Source organism: Aspergillus wentii, assembly GCF_001890725.1.
Source record: "Aspergillus wentii DTO 134E9 unplaced genomic scaffold ASPWEscaffold_5, whole genome shotgun sequence".
Taxonomy (NCBI): domain Eukaryota; kingdom Fungi; phylum Ascomycota; class Eurotiomycetes; order Eurotiales; family Aspergillaceae; genus Aspergillus; species Aspergillus wentii.
The window spans coordinates 829003-849759 of record NW_024467836.1 but is presented as its reverse complement, the minus strand read 5'-3'; the positions used below and the strand labels follow the sequence as shown (position 1 = coordinate 849759).

Below are 20757 nucleotides of genomic sequence, written 5' to 3'. Positions count from 1 at the left end.
ATCTCGAGGTCGCGTCACGGACTAGGAGGACGCGCCGGCCGCCGGTCACGTGGGGCAGTACTCATCCCGCCTATTGTTTAATGAGGCATGGCTATACAAACGATGCCAACAAACCAAGTTGAATATTTCAGTTCTGTAGATGATACAAATACATTGGAACATTGTAAGGTCATATATGTACATGGGTATTTTTGAGACGAATGCGGAGCTGCTATGATGGGTGAACCGAGCAAATTTTGGACATTCCATGAATCGATCCATGAAGGAAGAGGATGAGAAAAGATAGGTAGATATCCCAAGAATAGAAACACTTTGTTTCTCAGAATCCCGGGCCACCGTTAGTGGGTGGTAAAAGGATCCCCAACTACCAAGAAGTCCTTGGATAGGAAGCCACCGGAATCCATTCTGAGAGTGCCTTTTTGGCCTTCGACTTCCAACAAAATGAAATCCTCAGAAGTGAAGATTTGGCGTACAGAGCGGAATGCCCTCCAGAGTAAAATACTAATCTTCTTTGTGGGGCTTTTGAAGAAGCTAACTTCTGAAGGACCCCCGTTGGACAGGCCGGCGCTTTGCATGTTGCGATGGGAGTCAGGGGAGATCACGAGCCGGCGAGAGAAAGCGATCTGGCGAGGCAAGGCATCAAATTCGTATGCCCGGCGGAAAGGAATTATACGCCGAACATTGAAACGCAGATATGCCTGCCCATTGACGCGGATAGCCTTGATAGAGTTGATCAACCCTCCGGTCTTGAAGAGGAAAACGGTACCCATGGCACTCATCATGATACAGATACCTCCAAAGAGGCCCTGCTGCCACATTGGGAGAGGCACAATCGGATCCCGAAACACAATGTTGGAGTTGTAAACAGAATAAGCAAAGCAGAATGCTGCAACGCCATAAGCTCCGAGTATGTAGGCGCGATGCGATGGTCTCTTAAACAGCAAGAGCTCCCCCTCTTTTGCAACCTTGCGTTCCAGTTTAACAAATCCTTGCGGTCGTTTCCCTGCGAACTTGAGTGTCTCTTCGGGCGGCGATGTTGCTCTGGCTGGTGAGGGATTGGCCGTGCTACGGAGGTTTGGGGTCTTTGCTCGAAAAGCGCTCGAAGAGAAATATCTCCATGTTGGGCTTGAGAATTGGACCCTCGAAGAAGCAGCGCTTCTTGGGCACTGCCGAGAGAAGGCTCTAAAAGCAAAGGACCTGGCAAACATCATGATGCCTAATTTGCAAGGATAATTAGCAATTGTAACAATCCGATGTATCAAAAACCCCGTTCATTTCAATCAATTAAATAGTCAATTGCCCCAATTCAACGCAGCGAAGGAATTCAGAATGTAGACACCACTTACTTTAGCTTTCCAGAAACTCGACTCAGTCCTGTCGTGCAACCGCGTTGCATCGTCTGTATAAACGGCATTCCTCCGTCTTCCTCCGCGGCAGAAAAATGTTCCCGTCCGGGCCGCCGGTGAAGCTCCCAACAACCTCAACATCTCCAAGAGCGACGGCTAGCGACGGTATACAGCCATCCCAGCTCCGATTCCATTCTAGGATTGATCGCGGATCTTGATACTATCCAACCCACAAGATACACCCCGGATTTAGCGCGTGTGCCCTCGACGTGGTGGTGGGTTCTTGATCGATCCTGCTCGACTTTGCCGCCGAATCCAGCCCCCGTCTCCACGATATCACCGATTGAAAAAAGACACTTCCCGGGTCTTTGATTAACCACATCTACGACACAAAATGGCATCCACATTCCCAATTCGTCGACTTCCGACCGTGCTCGCCAGAGGGCAGCCCAGAGTATCCAGCGCCTCCAGACGTGAGTTGCCCGCCGATGTTGAATCTCTGTTGAGATAGCCCTATCAACCGTTTCCCGGGCATGCTTCGAAACGCAACACATGATATAAATGCGCTAATGCATATTGTGGTGATCCAGGCTTCCAATCCACCTCTGCAGTTCAGTTCCAGAACCCTGCCTACCCGCTCTACCCCTCGGTCACCCAGCTCCTCCACGAGAAGGGAATCCCAGAGTCCGAAGTCTCCAAGATCCCCGCCTCAGGGCCCAAGGGTCGTCTCCTTAAGGGAGATGTTCTCGCCTACACTGGCCAGATCGCGGCCGACTACCCCGCGACTCAAGCAGCCCGCTTCGAGAAGCTCTCCCACCTTGACTTGAGCAACATCAAGATCGCAGCACCCCCCAAGCCTGCTGAGCCCGCAGCACCGGTCAAGGAGGAGGCTCCCGCACCCCCTCCGGTGGCTTCAGTTGCCCTTTCTATCTCCCTGGCTACCGTCCTGTCTGCCCAGAAGAAGATCCAGGAATCCCTGGGTGTTAACGTGCCGCTATCGACTTTCCTCGCCCGCGCCACTGACCTGGCAAACGATGACCTCCCCCGTTCGCCTCACACCAAGCCGTCTGCTGATGAGCTGTTCGATGAGGTCCTCGGCGCAGCACCAATCCAGACATCTCGGGGAGACTACATCCCTGAGCTCAACGCTGTTGAGGCCCCATCAGTCAAGTCCAAGACTGTCAAGGAAGACCTCATTGATTTCCTCAGTGGAAAGCCGACCAAGAAGGTCTCCGCCCGGCCGCCACAGCCTTCTGCTGAGGGCCATGCCGCAAATGTGTTCAGCCTGACTGTCCCAGTCGGTGATGAGAAGAGAGCCACCGCATTCCTTGAGCGAGTCAAGTCCCTCTTGACAGTTGAGCCTGGAAGGCTGGTTCTATAATTTGTCCTTTCCTTTTATCACCAGGTAAGGAGCTCAATCTACAGATAGAATTACCTCAACATGAATTTTCTAAGAATTAGGGCTAATGATTTTAGTGTAGCATAGATAATTGAAGTAACCCGGGACGGGATCTTTTGCCATGGTTTCACAAACCGAAAAATCTCCTTGAATTTTAAATTTCCATTTTATTTTATTTTTTTTTATAAAGAAGTGTACTTGAGCGCAATATACTGATTCGGATCTCTCATTTGCAAGTTTTTCCATCTTTCATTACTACATTGAAATATCAAGGGCAAATGCTACCTAAGTTTGCAAATATTGCAACAACGCGTGCGCCGTGATCCCATCCCATCCCTTTAGAAAAGAAAAAAAGCCCATAAAGCCCAGAAAGAAAAGCATGGACTTATCTGACGAGTTCAATAGCAAATCATGTCATCATGAAGTAATAACGAGAAGGTAAAAAAAGAGAAGAAGAGAAAAGAAAAAGGGCATATGCAATTATGGCGCGATGAATAGAGATCCTGAGGCCGGAGAAAAGAGATACCTCCCAACCATCCATCCCACAAGAAACGCCACTTTCTGGTTACCCTTCTGGAACACCATGAGCGCCGCCGCTTACATCCATGGATAAAATCTGAGAATTTGCATAACTTGAGACCAACGCTCAAGAAGAATCGGAAGAGGGGAATCAAAAGGGAGAAGAGAAAAGAACAGAAAGAAACAGAAAGAGAAACCACAAAGGGTACATGCAGTAAACATCCGATAAAATGGGGAATGCAGTAAAGGAAGAGCGCCTGGTGTTCACCTGTAAAATGCTGTAAACCCACGAACAAAAATGCAAGAGATGCCAATGTGGAAGACATGAAAACCCCCTTGAACCGTCCAAAGGATATCACCTAAGAACGAAACAACGCCAAAGACCAAGAACGCCGTGTCTAATGCACATCGTAGACCCAGATGAGAGTCAGGAACGCTGCAGGATAGCAAAATCGAATTGGACAATGTCCATCTTTCATCGAATGGTGCCCCATTCCGCTAGTTTGCTGCCTTCACGGCCATGTTCTCTCCCAGATCGTTTGTTGAATATCTTCCAGAATCTCAGCGTTTCGTCGCCAGCGCCGGTGACGACAGTTTGTCCATCGGGGCTCATCGCGAGATACAGAACACGGAACGTATGGCCAGTCAAAGAAACAATCTGTTCCATGCGTGGGTACTTCCATATGACAATCTGATTCTGGCTGTAGCCATGGGTGCTGATGATTTCATCTGAATTCTTTGACCAGGCAAGATTGCAAACTTGGCTGCCGGTATCAACCTCTTTGATCAAAGATCCAGTGGATGTATTCCAGAATTTGATGGTTCTGTCGGCAGTTCCTCCTCCGGAAGCAAGAAGGTGGTGCTGATGAGGAGACCAAGCAATTGCCTTGACAGCGGCGGTGTGGTCTGAGAAACGGTATAAAGGTGTCTCGTTCAGTTTATCCCACACCATGAGTTTATTGTCGTTTCCGCCCGATGCTAATTGACCGTCTTCTGTGTTCCATCGGAGGCCACAAACCTCTTGCTTATGGCCAGCTAGCCGACGTAAATACTGTTCAGGGGACCGGACATCGCGATGGTAGATGAGGCGGTCTCGAGACCCAGACGTCAAAATGTGATCATTCCACGCAAGAGCTCCCACACGATTGGTATGCCCAACCATGGTTCTTAGACGACGACAATGTTCGGCATCCCAGATCTGCACCAGACCTTTACCTGTGCCGATTGAAAGATGCGTACCCTGTAATTGAAATATGTTTAGTCTTCATCACCAAATCAAGGGGTTCATCTCACTCACCCGTTGAATCCAGCTGACACTGGTGACTGTGTCGTCTTTCAACTCGCAAAGCTTGGTCACCCGACCTGTATGTGAATTCCACATATAAACTGAGTTCCCTAAACCAACGCCCAAAACATTACTGCTTCCCCAGTCGACAAGGTTCAAATAGAAATCATCTTGCAGGTCGGGCGCATCGAGTACTTTGTATGGAACTTTATTCACATAACGTGGCTGTTTGCGGGGTGTTTCGAGAATGCGTTGGCTATCGTAGCGAATGGGCGATAGACTGTACAGTTCTGATCGGACGTTGAGATTCGGGCCATGTTGACTCCGAGGGGTTTTAGAGGGGGTGGGGTGGCCCGACCCAGCTCGCGGTGAGGCGTATGTGAAGAGGTTTTTGTGAGGGGTAGAGGGTGTGATGCTGGCTGGGGGGAGATTGGATACAACATGTGGCGGTGTGTGTGAACGAGTCTTGTCGTTGATACCGCCACTAAGACCAAGCAAAGGATCGGCTGGTAAGGAGTCGAAATCGGCCTGTGGGACAGTATTTCCAAACAGTTCGCTTCGCAAAACTCGCGAGTACATCCGGTTTGCTTCTTCCGCTGTAGTGAATGTCAGGTGCAGCTCAGGATGTCAGAATGGGACCAAACTAACTCTTTTGGAAATGTAGCTCTGAGTGTGGGGCACGCTTTTTCGTTTTCGATGGCGTCGATGGACAGCCATCTTCATGAAGCAAGCTGTACGTTGCCTGCAAGTCTTGTCCTTCGCGGTTGGGTATGAACCTGGTGTTAAAATTATGCGGTCAGTACGAACCCCGCTAGGGCACGTTCCAGCTAGACTTGTAACACTTCTTTTTGCGCAGGCTGGGAAGTGCAGAAGGAAGACAGGGTAGCTTACCTGTCGCCGTAAACCCTTTGTCTCTTTCGACTGGGGCTAGTCCCAGGCGTCCTTTCCCGGCGACGACCGGCATCTTCGTAGTCCTTCAAAGCTTTTGTAAGTGCATCGGCATCAATGGGTTCGGATCCGTTCTGGTTCTTCTGTCGACTTCCTAGCGGTTCCGGGAAGAAAAGGGTCTTCTTTGCAGGCATGCTTGGGGGTGTTTTTGACCCGGGCGGGGATGCGATGTTCAAAACATTTGAGCCATTTCCTGGCGACTTCATATTGGACCTCCCTGCGGCTGCCCCGCTGGTAGTCGCAGGATCTAATCCTCGGGTGTTTTCGCCCATGTCTGATGGCAACGCTCTGGGATTCCCTGAGGTGCAAGTGGCGGTCGAATTCAGATCAACAGGGACAGAGCTCACTCATGCGACAGGTCTGGAAAGGGTCGACTGGATGGATGCGCGGGGGGGGAATAGATAGGTTGGTCGGGTAGGTATAAGAGGTGATTTTGATAAACTTCAATCGAATGGTAATCTCTAGCGAGCAACAGGACAGTCGGTGTTGATGAGGCCAAATCCTTTCTTTCTGCTCCGCTCCGAACAACAATCAAACCAGAGACAGGGCGACTTGGAGAGCGAGCGACACAAAGAAAGGGCGGGATGAACAACAGACTTCTCTCACCAGACCCAGGGCTGATTTGATGGAAACAAGCAGCTCGTGGAGGTCATTTGAGACTGACCTGACCACCGTCTGGTGAGGGAATGGAAAGTCGAAGCAGCAGTTTGAGGGCGATCCAAGGGCTGGCGATGGTCTCTTTGGGTGACGGAGTTTCGAAGGGGAATCCATCCCTCTCAGTCACGCGTCGGGAACGCTAAGCCTATCTAGGGAGGCATCTTGTAGAGGGGGGTTGGAGGTGTATTATCCTCATACCAAGTATTGTCTGGGATATTTGTGAATTCTAGTTATTATCATCAACATGTTTTAGAGAGTAGAATAAAGAATACTGTGCATAGAGTAGTTCTCTTGCTGTGTTCATTGTCCACAGTTGCTGCTGATCCTCTACTACAACCGCCGTGGAGGATCCCTACAATCAGATCATAATACTGTATCGAATTAATTACTACTATTTACGACCAGTCTACTCAAATGCTCCATCCTCTGTACCTTGCAGTGGATATCAATAACTCCTGTAAGAATACGCGAAACGCCCTGATGATTTGATTAGCGCGCTCTGGCTGTCCGGCTGTCTGTCTCAGAAACCATTGCGGTGTCTCGCGACCGTCTCCACGCGCGCCTCGAACGCGAAAAAGCTTGGACCAAAAAGAAGCAAGAAATCATTTAATCCAAGCACTGAACTTCTGAAGCAGAGTGGGAAGATGGAAAGAAAAAGAAACGATCGGAGTTGCCTCATGTCGATCTCATTGTACTACGTTTGCTCTAGTTTAGGTTCTAGCTTACTTTCCTCTCGTGGCATAAATCCTCCGTTGTGCTTGTGTTGATTGAGTTACCGGGGTAGTTATCGCCGTATCGCCAAGTGATGCAACGCCCCTGTTTCTCTCCCTCATCCATCGGGCATAAATAGCCAGTCAATCTCAAGGCTGCTTTCAGTGCTAGCAATTGTTTCGCTCTGCTTCTCTGTCGAATTGCTATGGCTCTCGGTTTCTCAGATATCTTTCAATGCTGCTTCGTTTTTAGGGCGCTTTCAGCATCCACGGATAGAATCAATTTTGAATTCAACAGCATTGATAATCCCTCCATGGTAAATATCCCAAAAATGATGTACCATACGGGTTCGTGATCTATCGCTGCACATAAAATGATAACACCAATGCATGCTGCATCACATCCAGGACAGCCAAATCATCCTAACTTTTTATCTATCGCATCAGCTTGCCATTATGACAAGTCCAAGTTGGCACAATCTCACAAATTTTTGATGATCATCTCCACAGCTCCAAACAATGGACTGCTCAATGCCCCTGAACTCGACGGAGTAGAGAGTAGACTGAAGATTAAGGGGATGTAGGCTAGGTGTAGTTACTCATGATGAGCATGATCAGTATGCGTAGACATATTGCAATCTGAATCAGATGGTTGGTGGTTGATATTCTTGGTCATCGTTACGATGAACCTGAAGTTTGGATAATCCGGGGTAATAGGACTGAATAAATCAGTTGAGAGCAACTGCTTGATAGCATAAGATAGAGCAAAATAAGATTCTTGTCCTCATTGAATTAATGTTGGAGTGGTATTCCGTCGATCAGTGAAATATTACAGCTCCATCCGAGTATTTTTCCTGACAGTTCCGCAACTCGAACAACCAACAACATGCGACTCATCGGCGGGACTCGTGCTGCTCTGACCGCCAACCACGGCGTCTTGGGCTTCTTATCGGCTTCCATGATCTCATGCAAACCTCGTCCTCTCCACTTGATCATCAACCACACTCCTAGCTCTCCTCTTCGTCGCACAGGGTACTCGATCAGAATGAGCTCGACTCTCCAGAACTTCAAGCAGCCGGCTTTGGACTTTTTGTCCTATGTCAATGCTTCTCCAACTCGTAAATCCAGCCTGCCCCTCCTACCCCACTTTCGTTGTTCCTTGATGTCTGACATTCTGCTTCTATCTGATTAGCCTTCCATGCCGTTCAATCTTCCAAGGACCTCCTGGCCAAGGCTGGCTTCCAGGAGATCAAGGTGGGTGGTTTAATTGATTGTTTGATCTTGATTTCTCCCCCGCGGCTGTCTAAATTTCCCCGCAGGAAAAAGACTCTTGGGCTTCAACATGTAAACCCGGCGGCAAGTACTATTTGACTCGCAATGGCTCGACCCTTGTGGCTTTTGCCGTTGGTAAGAAATGGGCGGTATGTAATTCCTACTACGATCTGTCTTGAGCCTCACAGGGTGACAATTGAAATAGCCTGGAAATTCCATTTCCATGATTGGCGCTCATACGGATTCGCCCGTCTTGAGAATCAAGCCTGTGAGCAAGAAGGGCGGAGAAGGATTCGTTCAAGTTGGTGTTGAGACCTATGGAGGAGGCATTTGGCACTCATGTTCGTATCTTGATATTTGTCTGCTCTACTATTGATGCTGACAGCTCTAGGGTTTGATCGTGATCTGGGTGTCGCAGGTCGTGTGATGGTTCGCTCCAGCGATGGTTCCATTGTGCAGAAGTTGGTCAAGATTGACCGTCCAAGTATGATTGATTGTTGGTATATGCTATAACTGATAGACTGACTGAACGTGCAGTCCTTCGCATTCCTACCTTGGCTATCCATCTTGATCGGCAGCAGGACTTCTCGTTCAACAAGGAGACCCAACTCTTCCCCATTGCTGGTCTCGTTGCCGCTGAGCTTAACCGTACCGGAGAATCTGGCGCCACACCCCAGGCAGAAAATGACGAATTTGCTCCCTTGAAACCAATGACCGAGCGCCACCACCCCTACCTCCTTGATCTTATTGCCGCCGAAGCTAACGCCAAGGTCGCCGACGTGCTTGACTTTGAATTGATTCTGTTTGACACTCAAAAGTCCTGCCTCGGTGGCTTGTTGGAGGAGTTCATCTTCTCCGCTCGACTGGACAACCTGAACAGCTCTTACTGCGCCACCGCTGGTCTGATTGAGTCTGTTGCCGATGCGTCCGCTCTGGATAACGAGGATTCTATTCGCCTCATTGCCCTCTTTGACCATGAAGAGATCGGTAGCCGCACTGCGCAGGGTGCCGATTCAAATGTTCTCCCCGCAATCATCCGCCGCTTGTCGGTTCTCCCATCATCTTCTTCTGCCAACTCCGGCGAATCAACCGCCTACGAGCAGACACTTTCTACTTCCTTCCTAGTTTCTGCCGACATGGCTCATGCTATCAACCCCAACTACACAGGCAAGTACGAGCCCGATCACCGACCGGAACTCAACAAGGGTGCTGTGATCAAGATCAACGCCAACGCTCGCTACGCCACCAACTCCCCCGGTATCGTCCTTCTCCAGGAGGTTGCCCGCAAGGCCTCCGAGGATGTTGGAGAGCGTGTTCCTCTCCAGCTCTTCGTTGTGCGGAATGATTCCAGCTGCGGAAGCACCATTGGCCCCATGCTGTCGGCAGCTTTGGGAGCTAGAACTTTGGATCTGGGCAACCCACAACTCAGTATGCACAGTATCCGAGAGACTGGAGGTACTCATGATGTTGCTCACTCCATCAGACTTTTTGCAGGCTTCTTCAAGCACTACTCCAGCCTGTCCAAGACCATCTTTGTTGACTAAACATTGTATAGTTTGGTCAACTTGCATAGCCATGTCCATATATGAGATCCAATCACATAAATTTGCATCAGCCTCTACGCCTAAATCCCAAGCATCTTTAAGCGCTGTAGTAAATGCTACTATGTAGACCTAAGTATACATGCCTTGGCGGGCCGGGCCGAGGAAAGTCCGAACGCCGCCGCAACGGTTAACCGTCATTGTCTGACAGTGAACCTCCTTCTCCGCACTCCGCAGGCCGTTGGATTAGCCCTCTCTGCATCAACAACCGCGCAACGCCACATTGTTTTTTATCAACATTGGTGTGGCAGCTTTCGAGTGTCGACTTTGCCTTGTGCTGCTCTTAATGCTATCCATGCCCCCATGACCCTCTATGACAACTCCAGATGCCCTTCGAGATGCGGAATACATCGCTGACGTGTCCGGCTTACCATATGGAGGCGTCGCGGGTCTCGCTGGATCCCAGTATAACTCCCCTAGTGGTCAGGATGAGCGCATAAAAAAGGTGCAATCGACTGCGAAGATCGCTTTTATCGATCGGTTACTCCGCGATCTAGACATCCTGGTATACTGCGAGCTTTCCGCTTTGTATTATATGGAGTGAGCCTCTTTGTTTCCATACTGTTCTGAATTCGCTGCAGATGAAATATCGCACCGCTTTCGGGACTTTTTTTGCTGACTAGTGTGCTTCTGGATGCAGTTGTTCGATCATACTCTTCGCAGTCCGTGCCATTGTCCAGTTGATATTCTTTACACCTAAAGCACCTCCATTTGATCCGACACGGAATCAACCATTCATCGGAGCAATATTCGCTAGTAACCTTTTTTGTATGATATTTCACCATTTTTTCACTCATCCAGAGGTCGACGAAGCAACGCGGGGCTACCTTCATGGGGGCTTGTTCATCGACTTTATTGGGCAGAAGGCCCCTGTCTCGGTATTTCGGTTATTATCACTCGATCTTCTCGTCTTGACGCTTGATTTTATAATGCTGGGCCTTATAATCGAACGTGTCAAGACAGCTGGTGTGACCGCCGCCCCATCTACGGTTACAAATACACTAGAAACAAATACACAGCAAGACCATGATTCTGAAGAGAGGGGTGTGTTACGAGATAGTCCGCAATCAAATTCAACAGGATCTGCAAATGACGTTATCGAGCTTGATGAATTTGGCTCGCGCGATAGTCAAGCATATGCATCAGCCAGCACAGATGATCAGCTAGAACGGACGGGCCTCCTGGCAGACCCCTCAGAAGATGGACATGCACGTACAAAGGACAGCCATGTATTGGATAATTTTGCGTCTGGCGAGGCGGTGATCATGGATGTTGGCTTGATTGACGTCATTAAGGATCAATGGGGGTATAGCCACGCCAATGCGCTGAGGCGAACATCTCCGAGTTATGTACCTTCAGATGAAACGGCAACTTTCCTTCGACAGCGATTCGGACTTCAGGTCGGCACTGATGGGCGTGTTGTAAGGATACAGTCATGACTGTTATGCACTTCTCGCATTGGCGCAAGTTGAAGGTTTTCAAAGCTGGTACACATTGCATCCATACCCTGTAAATTTTGTTGCGTACATACCCACATTGAAATTGCATTACATCTTTTACCACAATGACAAAATCCCCCCATATCATGGCAATTGAGTTCAGTTGGTTTCTATTTGAAATAGACGGACATGACCATTCATTATAATGTTACAGATTCCAGACGGGTATGCTATCATGAAAACAACCAAAAGACAATCTACCCCATATGCACCTTATGCCACTTAAGGCTTGCCTTCATTCCCCGGCTTGACTCTCCGATCAAGAACCTCGTCAACGATACCCATATCCAGCGCCTCCTGCGCACCCATGAAGTAATCCCGCTCCATAAGCTTCTCGATTTCATCGAGCGACATCTCCTGCTTCCCGGTCAAGTGTCGCTTATAGATCTGGTTGAGCTGATGGCGAATGCGCAGGATTTCCTTGGCATGGATGGCAATATCGGTCGCTTGTCCGAAGTAGCCACCGGATGGCTGGTGGATCATGATAGACGAGTGCGGGAGACAGTATCGCTTGCCTGGATGGCCACCGCAGAGAAGCAGGGATCCCATGGATGCAGCCTGGCCGACGCAAATAGTGCTAACCGGGGATGCGATGTAGGTCATTGTATCGTAGATTGCGAGACCTGTTATTGATATCACCGAGTTAGCTGTGGGGAGGCGGATTTTTAGAAATGTAGTGGAAGGGGATTACGGACCGGCTGTTACTGAGCCTCCCGGGGAGTTGATGTATAGATGAATTGGCTTCTGGGGGTTATCGGCTTCTAGGAAGAGAAGCTGCGCGACAATGGACGCGGACATGGTCTCGTTGACTTCGCCATTGAGACATATTATACGTTCCTAAACCGGGAAGAAACATTTAGTACCTGTCGTCTAGCACGCTGGTATCTTCCGGGACAACGACTTACCTTGAGAAGTCTGGAAAAGATATCATCTAGATAGTTACTGGTTAATGTCTCTTTCTTCTTTCTATGATTCAAAACCAGAACGTACAGGTGTGCCAGCCACCGCCCTATACACAATTAGTCTCATATACTTGGTTAGAAGGCCGGTTGTTCAGGACTTACCACTGTCTCTGTCACGAATGGTGTCGGGGTCCAACCCCGCGGAGGACTGGAGCTGGATAGCGAGGGAACGGAGCTCGTGAAGCTCCGAAGCAGGCCGGGTTGGAGGGGACTGCCGCGACGGGCGAGACGTCCGAGTCGTTGAAAAGAGCGGCTTACATTCATTCTGTGCAGGTATCAAGAATAGTGAAAATGAAGGGAGGTGGGAAGGCCTATAATGAAGGCGCAAAATGGGGGGAGTATTGTTGTCTTATCGTTGAAACTGCCAAGCTTGGGAGCTGGAAGAGCGACGGCCGAGCACTCGTGATGCTTGGCGCCGGTGCGGTTACGTACGGGGAGGCCTTGGACTAGGAAAAAACACACACCTTTCAAGAAGCACCGTCCATACTGCTTCAATTCACGGAGCTAAGATGGAGTGTCTCCATCAACGAATGACATACGCTTCATGGCGTCTGCAAGTCTTTCGACGATTATTTTTGTCCGATCGCGTCAACACTTTGCGTACGATCTCGACGTCCAGACAGACCGAAGCTCAACGCCATGGAGAACGTGACGATTCAACTCAGAATGAGAAATCAGGAAGCAACCCGAAGCGAAACACATATGTTAAGAAGAAAACACCACGACCCTCCGAATTGCTCCCTCAATCGCCGCTATTCACACACCCAGCCCCGGGACCCGAGAAGAAACGCAAGAAACGTCCAACGCTAGAAGACGTGGATGAAATACGCCGCAATCCCTGGGCGGTGGCTCTCGCCTCGCCTCCGCGTATGTGTGTCGTGAGTGGGACTCGAATTCCGAAAGCTTTCCTGGGCGATTGGGGGATCGTCCAACGTCCCGATTCAGATGGGATGTGGTTTATGCCCGTTGGTCTTTTGAAAGATGAATTATCAGCGGCCCGGGAGGAGGAGAAGAAAATACAGGAACCTCCCTCGGACAGGAAGCCTACATTCAACAATACTCTGCGTATGTTCACTCTACGGATCATCGATCGTCTTCCCATTCTAAAGGATATTACGGGGCCATTGTCGAGAAATGTTGGAGCGAAGAAATCCCGAATTATGCGATTGATCCCTTTCAGGTGGAAACATCCCCATGGCCCAATTACTGCGCGCGATGAAAAGCATTTCGTTTGGCGGGAGGACATGCCGGATTTCGTACTCGGGCGGATGAGAATGGATGTGTTGAAGAAGTTGCAAAGTGTGCCTGGCAAGAGGTTCTGGAGGACTGTCGACTTGGATGGGTATTCCGAAGATGCTCTCATTGAAGGGTTGAAGAATATGGAAGCGATTGAGCGTATGGGATGTGGTGGGTTGCTGGTCATGGGACGACAGGACAAGGCCGATGGTGCAGTGCCGTCTTTGCCAGACTTTGTCACGCTTCCACAGACTCAGACAAAAGTCCCGGTCTTTGATCTTTCCTTGCTTTTCTCTGAGGCAGATATGGAGGAGCTCAAGACTTACCATCCGCGCTTCAGCAGCTCTGGTCTCTTCTTCAGACCTGACAATTCTGTCACTGTTGATGCAATGCTGGCTCTGTGGAAACTGAAGGGGCTGCTAAGACCCGATGAGAACTATATACCTTTACCATCGAAAGCATAATTTGTTTCATATTTATAATGAGTCTGCGAGCGCTATCATTGGGGCATAGAGTCCCAGCATGCATTGATGCGTATCATATGTATATCTATGGATATCTCGAATATATACTATCAGCATTGAGGTCGAATGATATACCCCTTATCGCAATCTTTAACAGAAAACCAGTCACCATCTTGAGCATCACACCCGGTCGAGTTTTATGATGTGCCCAGAAGATCGGCAAGTTTGTCAACGTACGCCAGGGGTTTCACAGGTCCATCCACAAAGTCTTCCTTGGTGTTGACTCCGGTAAGGACTGCAAGTGTACCACCCAGCTTTCCTTCTTGTCCGAATCTGATATCGGTGTTGCAACGGTCTCCAACCATGCATGCGCGGCTTCTGTCGAATTTGAACTTGCCCTCAATCGCATCCATCATTGCCTGGTTGGGCTTTCCCAGGGAAACGGGCTCCTTGCCAAGCATCATGATCAGAGGGGCACTCATGGAACCGGCACCTGGGAAAAATGACCCAGAGTTGGGAAGAGTGGAATCAATGTTTGTCGCAAGGAAGACGGCGCCCCGTCGGATGTAGTGGTAGGCCAATGCAAGCTTCAAGTAGTTGAGGTGGAAGTCGAGTCCGACCAAGACGACACCAACTTCCGGGTCAAGTACGGATGGATCACCAGCTGCGATAAGCTTGTAGTCTTCAGGTGTCACATCACGGCGGAACGCTTGGTCTGTTCCTCCGATGAATGGGACATTCTCTGAGCGCAGCTCCTGTTCAATTCCAGTCTCTCCGAGGGCGAAGACCTTGCGCTTGTTCTCTGGGAGTTGAAGAATACGGGAGATATAAATCGCGGAGCTGTATGAAGATGAGAATATTTCCTCCTATTGATGCAGTTAGCAGACCGTCATTGTGCGAAGAGAGGACCGAGGCATTCAGCATACGGTGCTGCTTGGAATTCCTAGGTTCTCCAGTTTCTTCTTGTAGTCCGCGCGCGACTTTGTGCTGTTATTTGTGACGAATACAACCTGCTTTCCTTTGAGAATTTAGTGTTGTATTATTTCCATTTCGATGCGACAATCCCATACCTTTACTTCTCAACATTTGCAGCGTCTCAACTGTTCCGGGGAAGACATGGTCACCAGACCAGAGAACACCTGTTTCAAGACTTGTTTTAGCTTTGCGCAATATCAACTTATTTCGAAGTAATCGCATTTCATGTCATATCGAGCGTAGTTGAAGAGATACATGAGAGGAAGGTATGACGGACCATCGCAATCGAACAAAAAAACCTAAAAGCCATTGAGGTTAGACAATTGTTCCTGGATATATAGCGCATAACAAAAAGTCCATAACTGTGTATACAAACATCAAACTTATCCAGAAACTCCTTGAGGGCAGCGCCGTCTCCTGTCAAATAGCGGGGTGAGATCGACATCGCGGGGCAATCGAGGGGAATGCGTTTTGAACCAGACTGCTTTCTTGGTGGTTGTTTGTCTAGTATTCTCGTGGGGAATGGCCTCTAAATATATGTGAAACCAGAAGGATCAGCTGGAAGGATTTAAAGAATGCCGTGGTTAGATTAAGACGCCAGAACCAGCGATGACTGCTTCGGTGACTCGGTCAGCTTACGGCTCGGAGAGAAACGCGTGCGGGGCAGCACGTGGTCGACAGGGACCAACCTTCTTCTTTCGTCCTGTACGACTTCATTCAGGTTCATCCCAGACTCATGCAATGCAGGTCAGGGTCAGCAAGCAAGATGTCGGGCTACACGATTTACAATGGGCTGGATATATCACTTTACTATTATCGTCATGAACACTAAAATAATCATGGATGCATTCAACTATCAATATCCAACAACAGCTGCATCACTCAATGTGCTCTGCTCGCGCCTTATCAGCAGTATTGACATTACTGTCCAACCATTCATCTTCCATGTCTTCCTTGCCAACATTTGCCTCTCCCACCTGAGTAAGACTCACACCTTCTCCTCGCAGTTGTTCGAGCCGGGCTGCTGCTGCGGCTTCCTCGTCCCTTTCCTCCTGTGACATCTCAGGTCCAAAGAAAAGGAAGAAGAATATATAAGCCCACACTGAACCCATGAAAATGGCAATAACCCGGCCATAATCAAACTTCTTCTTTCCGCCAGGGCCTGAGGGCAGGGGATACCGTTCGCCGATGACAGACTGGATAGTGGCAGAAGCGGATGAGGCAAGGTTACCGAGTTGGTATGTCATTCCCACCATAAATGTTCGGAGGGAGGGGGGGGAGAGTTCCATCAGATGGATTGGTATAGGTCCCCAGACTCCAGCAACGAAAAACTGTTGGAAAAAAGCGCTTGCCGCAAGAGACATGGTTCGCGGAAGTGTGTACGCGGGGATCAAAGCAGCCCCCACAATGCAGGCGCAGAGCATCGTCAATCGACGACCAAAAAACGTGCTGATGTATCCTATTATGCTTCCACCGAGGATGGCGCCTATTTGTCCAACGACTGTGACAACAGTAGCCTCCGTTACTGACATCCTAACCTGATCCTTGAGAAAAGTCGGGTAGAAATCCTGACTACCGTGTGAGCATGCATTGAAGCCTGACATGACCACAACCATGTAGATGAAAAGAAACCAGTCCTTGGAAAGGGCTCTCCCGCTGTCTCTCACGAAGGCACGAAGGCCTGTCGCACGTACATGATCCCCAGTGGCCTGCTCGTTTCTGACCTTTGCCTCGCGCTCGGCTCTCATGACCTGAAAATGGGTTGTTTCTGGAAGTGACCAGCGAAACCAGATAATCAAAACGGGGGGCGCAGCACCAAACCAAAATAAACTCCTCCAACCATGCGGTGTTGTCGGGACGAGAGCACGATAAAAAGCAGCAGCAAGAAGGTAGCCAGTGGCATAACCTTGCTCGAACAACCCGGAAAGTAAACCTCGAGCGTCGTACGGAAGGTCTTCAAGAGCTGTGGCGGCTGCTGGGCCAAATAGCCCTATATGACGGTGTCAATGGAAGAATCTGTGCACCCAGTTAAAATATAACATACCTCCCATTGCAATTCCATAGAGAGAACGGACGGCCAGGAACTCGTTCAGCGTCCGACAAAAGCCCGATCCCAGCTCTAGGACAATGAAAAAGCCCAGGTTGATCATCATCGGCCATTTTCTGCCATAGCGATCAGCTAAGACACCGAAGATCAGGGCGCCAACGGGTCGAAGCATCAGAGTGACTGTCATTCCCTATGCAGAGAAATTAGTCTTGGATGCCATTTTATCATCGAATAACCTCTTATAAGCCAAAAGACTTACCCAGGATACATCCGAGTAAGAGACATCAAATTCAGCAGCAAGCTCCGTCATTGTCATAGAGACGGTGAAAAAGTCAAAAGAATCCCAGGTCCATCCCAAGAACCCAGCGGCAAACATAAGCCACTGGTGTCGGGTCAATTCCTTTAAGATATGATATGGATTTCTCACTTTATTCTAAAGCCAATATCAGCAGGATACTCTGGATGGCTGAATACATTGAAAACCAGGTAACGTTACCTGTGGAGGCTTCAAACTTGAGATACGTGTTGCAAAGTAGCGAACAATCTGACTTGGGGAGTAAAACCACCCGGCTGCCATATGATTCCTCATGATGATGGTTTGGAGAGAGGCTGTTTGCGATGAATACCACCCTATGCAATGGACTGCTAGCTATATAAATACCTTTCTTCAATTTTGGGCGGGCTATAACATACTCTATGTATCTAGGCAGGATAGCATGTACTACAAACCATACCCCGGATTCTCCACATGGAATCCCCTTATCCCCCGCATTTTGATAATACTCTATCTTGCCATTTGCCAATATCCTCCTGAACCGATCATCAAAACAATGGCACCCCAAAGTCTGTACGCAACCGCCAAGACACGGCATATGCAAACCTGGCAGAAAGAAAATGCGGGGTTGTGTACGGAGTACCATGATGGCATTGAGCTTAAGCCTCTCGATGATCTCGAACATGATCAAGCAGTAAGCGAGCAAGCGGACATTCTCCGCTATACGGATCAGTTTATCGTGAAGATACGGGGGTACATGCATCGCAGGTTCTCCGCGAAGATGTCATCTTACAGTAACATCAAGTACACGGGGCAGATGAGTGGACAGAATCTCGAGCTAGAGAAGCTTTGCATACTATGGAGCTGTGACTTTGTACAGCCTTCGACACATGTACAGCTTACTTTCTAACTCCTCTTCCAACCATCCATATCTCCGAGTCTAAGTCGGGCACTACGAATAGTGGACGGTGTGATGGTTGATGACTAGTCCCGTCTGGAATCTATCTCGCATACGTCACAACACGGCTGTGATAACTTGGATACTAGCTTCGGTAATGTTATCGCACTGGAATCATGAATAATTAACATTTTAAGCATAGATATCATAGTACATTAAAAGCCGAACAGATAGTTATTAACAAAGTAATATTCAAGTATCACAGTTTGCTTGGTATATTAATCTCTAAGTATCAATGTACAATGTATATAGATGTTTCTCTCCCGTCAATATACACAAAAGAATATAGACAATTAAGTGCTCATCTCAACATGCTCATCTGGCGGGTTTCGTAATCGGATTGGTACGCCATGTGCCTCCGAGGGCATCACACTATCCTCAGGCCGAACCCCTAGCTCGTGTGGATAATACTGAGGCCGCCTTTGAACAAAGCCATTATCAAATGCATTTTTGTTCGGGTCATTTGCAGCTTTCTCCACTGCTGCGCGTCTGCGACGGAGGACCAATATCCAGAACACGGCACCGATCAAGACGAGTCCAGCAACGGCACATCCAACTCCAATACCTGCCTTTGCACCTATCGAAAGAGGGCTGTCGGAATCGGAGACTAAAGTGGAATTAGAAGTGGTGTTGGAATTGGAATCGTCGGGTAATGGGGTCCAGCGGCCTTCCCAGGAGTTCTCCCAAGAACTGGTTGAGCCTGAGATGCTCTTGTCTTCAACAGCAATGGGTTGTATGCTTGCAGTGCTAGCGACTGCTGGGCCAGGTGCTTGAGCAAGAAACCATCTGCCGTCACTATCACCGGTGGCCCAGTTTACACTGATAAAAGCTGCCTGGAGGAATGCTCTTCCGATTGTGTAGGTATCATTGACGGGGTAGCAGGGGAAATATGGTGTTGACTGCTCTACCAGGGGAGCTTCCAATGTGAGGTTGAGGAGGGCAAAAGGAACCTTAATCGTAATATTCTGGTTATTTTGCGTGTCCTTCAGAAACATAAACCAGAGGTATGCGGGAGATGAAGTGATGGCTTGGTAGTGGCTACTATCAGTATCCCAGAGATAGAGGCCCAAACTCTGATTGAAGGTAACTGGGAGATGGGATGTAATGGCATCACAGGTACTCTGAGGGAGATAGAGATAGGGCTTGACAGGATTGACTTCTACGCTGAAAGGGGCCAAGATGCTCGAGTTTGATTGTGTCAGAAGTCCATCCTTCATGGTGAAATTCCATGGGGAACCACCCGTCGCCACCCCCAGACCAATGTCTGTCATGTCGATCATAAGCTGACCACCAGGTTCAGCTGACGAAAAAGAAATGAACGACTGGGTCGAGATATCTCCCAGAACGCGATTCTGATCATATCCACCCAGATACAAGGAACCTGGGATGTTCTGAGATGCCGAACCGATATGCAGTCCATACGAATATGATGGAATCTCCCCCACGGTCCACAAGTAACCGGGTATGAACATCCATGTCCCGTAATCGACATGGGAGATTTGCGGTGATCCCAATGACAGCACCCCAACTTCGACCGGAATCTTTTGTCCGCCGGGGTACGTTTGGTGGACACTCTCGACAGCCGTCAGACTGACATTTGGGACCTTGATAGAGCCCCAATTGACTGTGTCGTGGAGGGTTTTTGTAACGGCACTTCCGGCTACGTTGGTTATAGTGAAGCCTCCAGGGCTGCCAAAGTCGGTGATATCTCCCGCCGTATCCGACACGCTTTGATTGTAAAGACCGGCCTTCTTTGAATAGCAAGGGGTTTGTTTGTCGCAGACGGATGATGTTAATATGGTGCCGGACCATCTGCCGCCAGGATACAGGTCCACGGCCTGGCGTGGGATGCCAATGTTCACGGAGACAGCGTGCCATGGGCCGTCTGGACCATAGATATTTTCAGACCATGGCATTAAGAGTGGCGCGGTAGCCTGCACATTGCTCACGGAAGCCAGCAACCAGCAGCTGAGCCAGAGGAAGAGAGCACGATAGGTCATCGGGCTGGCAATGTTGTTAAAGGCATAAATGGGAGGGGGAAAGGCGACAACAATTCGTTTCAAGGAGAGGGGCAGGCGATAGAAATCAGATGTAATGAAAATGCGCCTTGAGGGGAGTTCCTTGCCCCTTGGCCAAGGCTGAGATGTTTAGATGCAGGGCAGGTTGGTCACTTGGTAGGTAGCACCAGCCTTGTCCTGCAATAGCATCATGTCATTGGCCATAACTTCGCTAGACCAGGGCAAACACGGAGCCTCGTTTTCAGTTATATGGAGCAACGCACTAGCTAAAGTCCCCAACAGAATTAGGTGCTATTTCACCGATTGCTAATGCGGGGATGGTCAAACTAAGCGTGACTTAAGAACCTGTGCTTGTCAAACAGCATGGCTAAATACATCTGGGCATTCTGTAGATCGTAGCTTCTGAGGGGATAGAGAGGAGTAACAGTATGTCAGGAAGTGTCATCCATTCATACGGACTATGGTCCGCTCTGTTCTGGCTGAAAATACTGATATAACAACAAGTCCAAAATGAAAAGATTTGAAAAAACGTCATTCCCTTATCTATTTTCGCTAAGATAGATGCTTTAGTCATAGATGACTAGCCA

At 49.0% G+C, this 20757-nt stretch overlaps 10 protein-coding genes across 10 annotated transcripts; 4 read left to right on the top strand and 6 right to left on the bottom strand.

Moving 5' to 3' along the window:
• Positions 1-103: 103 nt before the first annotated feature.
• On the bottom strand, positions 104-1357 carry ASPWEDRAFT_41880 (uncharacterized protein). Its single transcript, XM_040835671.1, has one exon. The coding sequence runs from the start codon at positions 1209-1211 to the stop codon at positions 339-341; it is 873 nt and encodes a 290-aa protein (XP_040687663.1). The 5' UTR covers positions 1212-1357; the 3' UTR covers positions 104-338.
• Positions 1358-1468: 111 nt separating this feature from the next.
• pdx1 (putative pyruvate dehydrogenase complex component Pdx1) lies at positions 1469-2751 on the top strand. Its single transcript, XM_040835670.1, has 2 exons — positions 1469-1819; positions 1937-2751. The coding sequence occupies exons 1-2, from the start codon at positions 1741-1743 to the stop codon at positions 2725-2727; spliced, it is 870 nt and encodes a 289-aa protein (XP_040687662.1). The 5' UTR covers positions 1469-1740; the 3' UTR covers positions 2728-2751.
• A 614-nt stretch (positions 2752-3365) lies between these two features.
• Positions 3366-5898, bottom strand: ASPWEDRAFT_552539 (WD40 repeat domain-containing protein). Its single transcript, XM_040838183.1, has 4 exons — positions 5441-5898; positions 5198-5325; positions 4562-5145; positions 3366-4504 (listed from the first exon to the last, which is right to left on the bottom strand). The coding sequence occupies exons 1-4, from the start codon at positions 5767-5769 to the stop codon at positions 3740-3742; spliced, it is 1806 nt and encodes a 601-aa protein (XP_040687661.1). The 5' UTR covers positions 5770-5898; the 3' UTR covers positions 3366-3739.
• A 2011-nt stretch (positions 5899-7909) lies between these two features.
• ASPWEDRAFT_112467 (M18 family aminopeptidase) lies at positions 7910-9680 on the top strand (the record flags this gene model as incomplete). The annotated part of the gene is made up of 6 exons (XM_040828328.1): positions 7910-7982; positions 8057-8118; positions 8184-8285; positions 8342-8477; positions 8528-8620; positions 8674-9680. The coding sequence occupies 6 exons, from the start codon at positions 7910-7912 to the stop codon at positions 9678-9680; spliced, it is 1473 nt and encodes a 490-aa protein (XP_040687660.1).
• Positions 9681-10050: 370 nt separating this feature from the next.
• ASPWEDRAFT_112592 (DSC4 family protein) lies at positions 10051-11176 on the top strand (the record flags this gene model as incomplete). The annotated part of the gene is made up of 2 exons (XM_040828340.1): positions 10051-10277; positions 10378-11176. The coding sequence occupies 2 exons, from the start codon at positions 10051-10053 to the stop codon at positions 11174-11176; spliced, it is 1026 nt and encodes a 341-aa protein (XP_040687659.1).
• Positions 11177-11317: 141 nt separating this feature from the next.
• ASPWEDRAFT_552306 (ATP-dependent Clp protease proteolytic subunit) lies at positions 11318-12584 on the bottom strand. The gene is made up of 5 exons (XM_040838179.1): positions 12301-12584; positions 12227-12245; positions 12142-12167; positions 11932-12073; positions 11318-11859 (listed from the first exon to the last, which is right to left on the bottom strand). Exons 1-5 carry the CDS (start codon positions 12460-12462, stop codon positions 11459-11461), a joined length of 750 nt encoding a protein of 249 aa, XP_040687658.1. The 5' UTR covers positions 12463-12584; the 3' UTR covers positions 11318-11458.
• Positions 12585-13996, top strand: ASPWEDRAFT_552305 (uncharacterized protein). The gene has a single exon (XM_040838178.1). It carries the CDS (start codon positions 12708-12710, stop codon positions 13896-13898), a length of 1191 nt encoding a protein of 396 aa, XP_040687657.1. The 5' UTR covers positions 12585-12707; the 3' UTR covers positions 13899-13996.
• A 99-nt stretch (positions 13997-14095) lies between these two features.
• Positions 14096-15318, bottom strand: ASPWEDRAFT_113685 (4-nitrophenylphosphatase; the record flags this gene model as incomplete). The annotated part of the gene is made up of 5 exons (XM_040828424.1): positions 14096-14764; positions 14825-14916; positions 14969-15037; positions 15151-15172; positions 15250-15318. 5 exons carry the CDS (start codon positions 15316-15318, stop codon positions 14096-14098), a joined length of 921 nt encoding a protein of 306 aa, XP_040687656.1.
• A 433-nt stretch (positions 15319-15751) lies between these two features.
• On the bottom strand, positions 15752-17497 carry ASPWEDRAFT_114044 (sugar transporter family protein; the record flags this gene model as incomplete). Its single annotated transcript, XM_040828458.1, has 4 exons — positions 15752-16863; positions 16918-17110; positions 17180-17346; positions 17395-17497. The coding sequence occupies 4 exons, from the start codon at positions 17495-17497 to the stop codon at positions 15752-15754; spliced, it is 1575 nt and encodes a 524-aa protein (XP_040687655.1).
• Positions 17498-18445: 948 nt separating this feature from the next.
• ASPWEDRAFT_52328 (uncharacterized protein) lies at positions 18446-20068 on the bottom strand (the record flags this gene model as incomplete). The annotated part of the gene is made up of 1 exon (XM_040837736.1): positions 18446-20068. The coding sequence occupies one exon, from the start codon at positions 20066-20068 to the stop codon at positions 18446-18448; it is 1623 nt and encodes a 540-aa protein (XP_040687654.1).
• Positions 20069-20757: the final 689 nt, after the last annotated feature.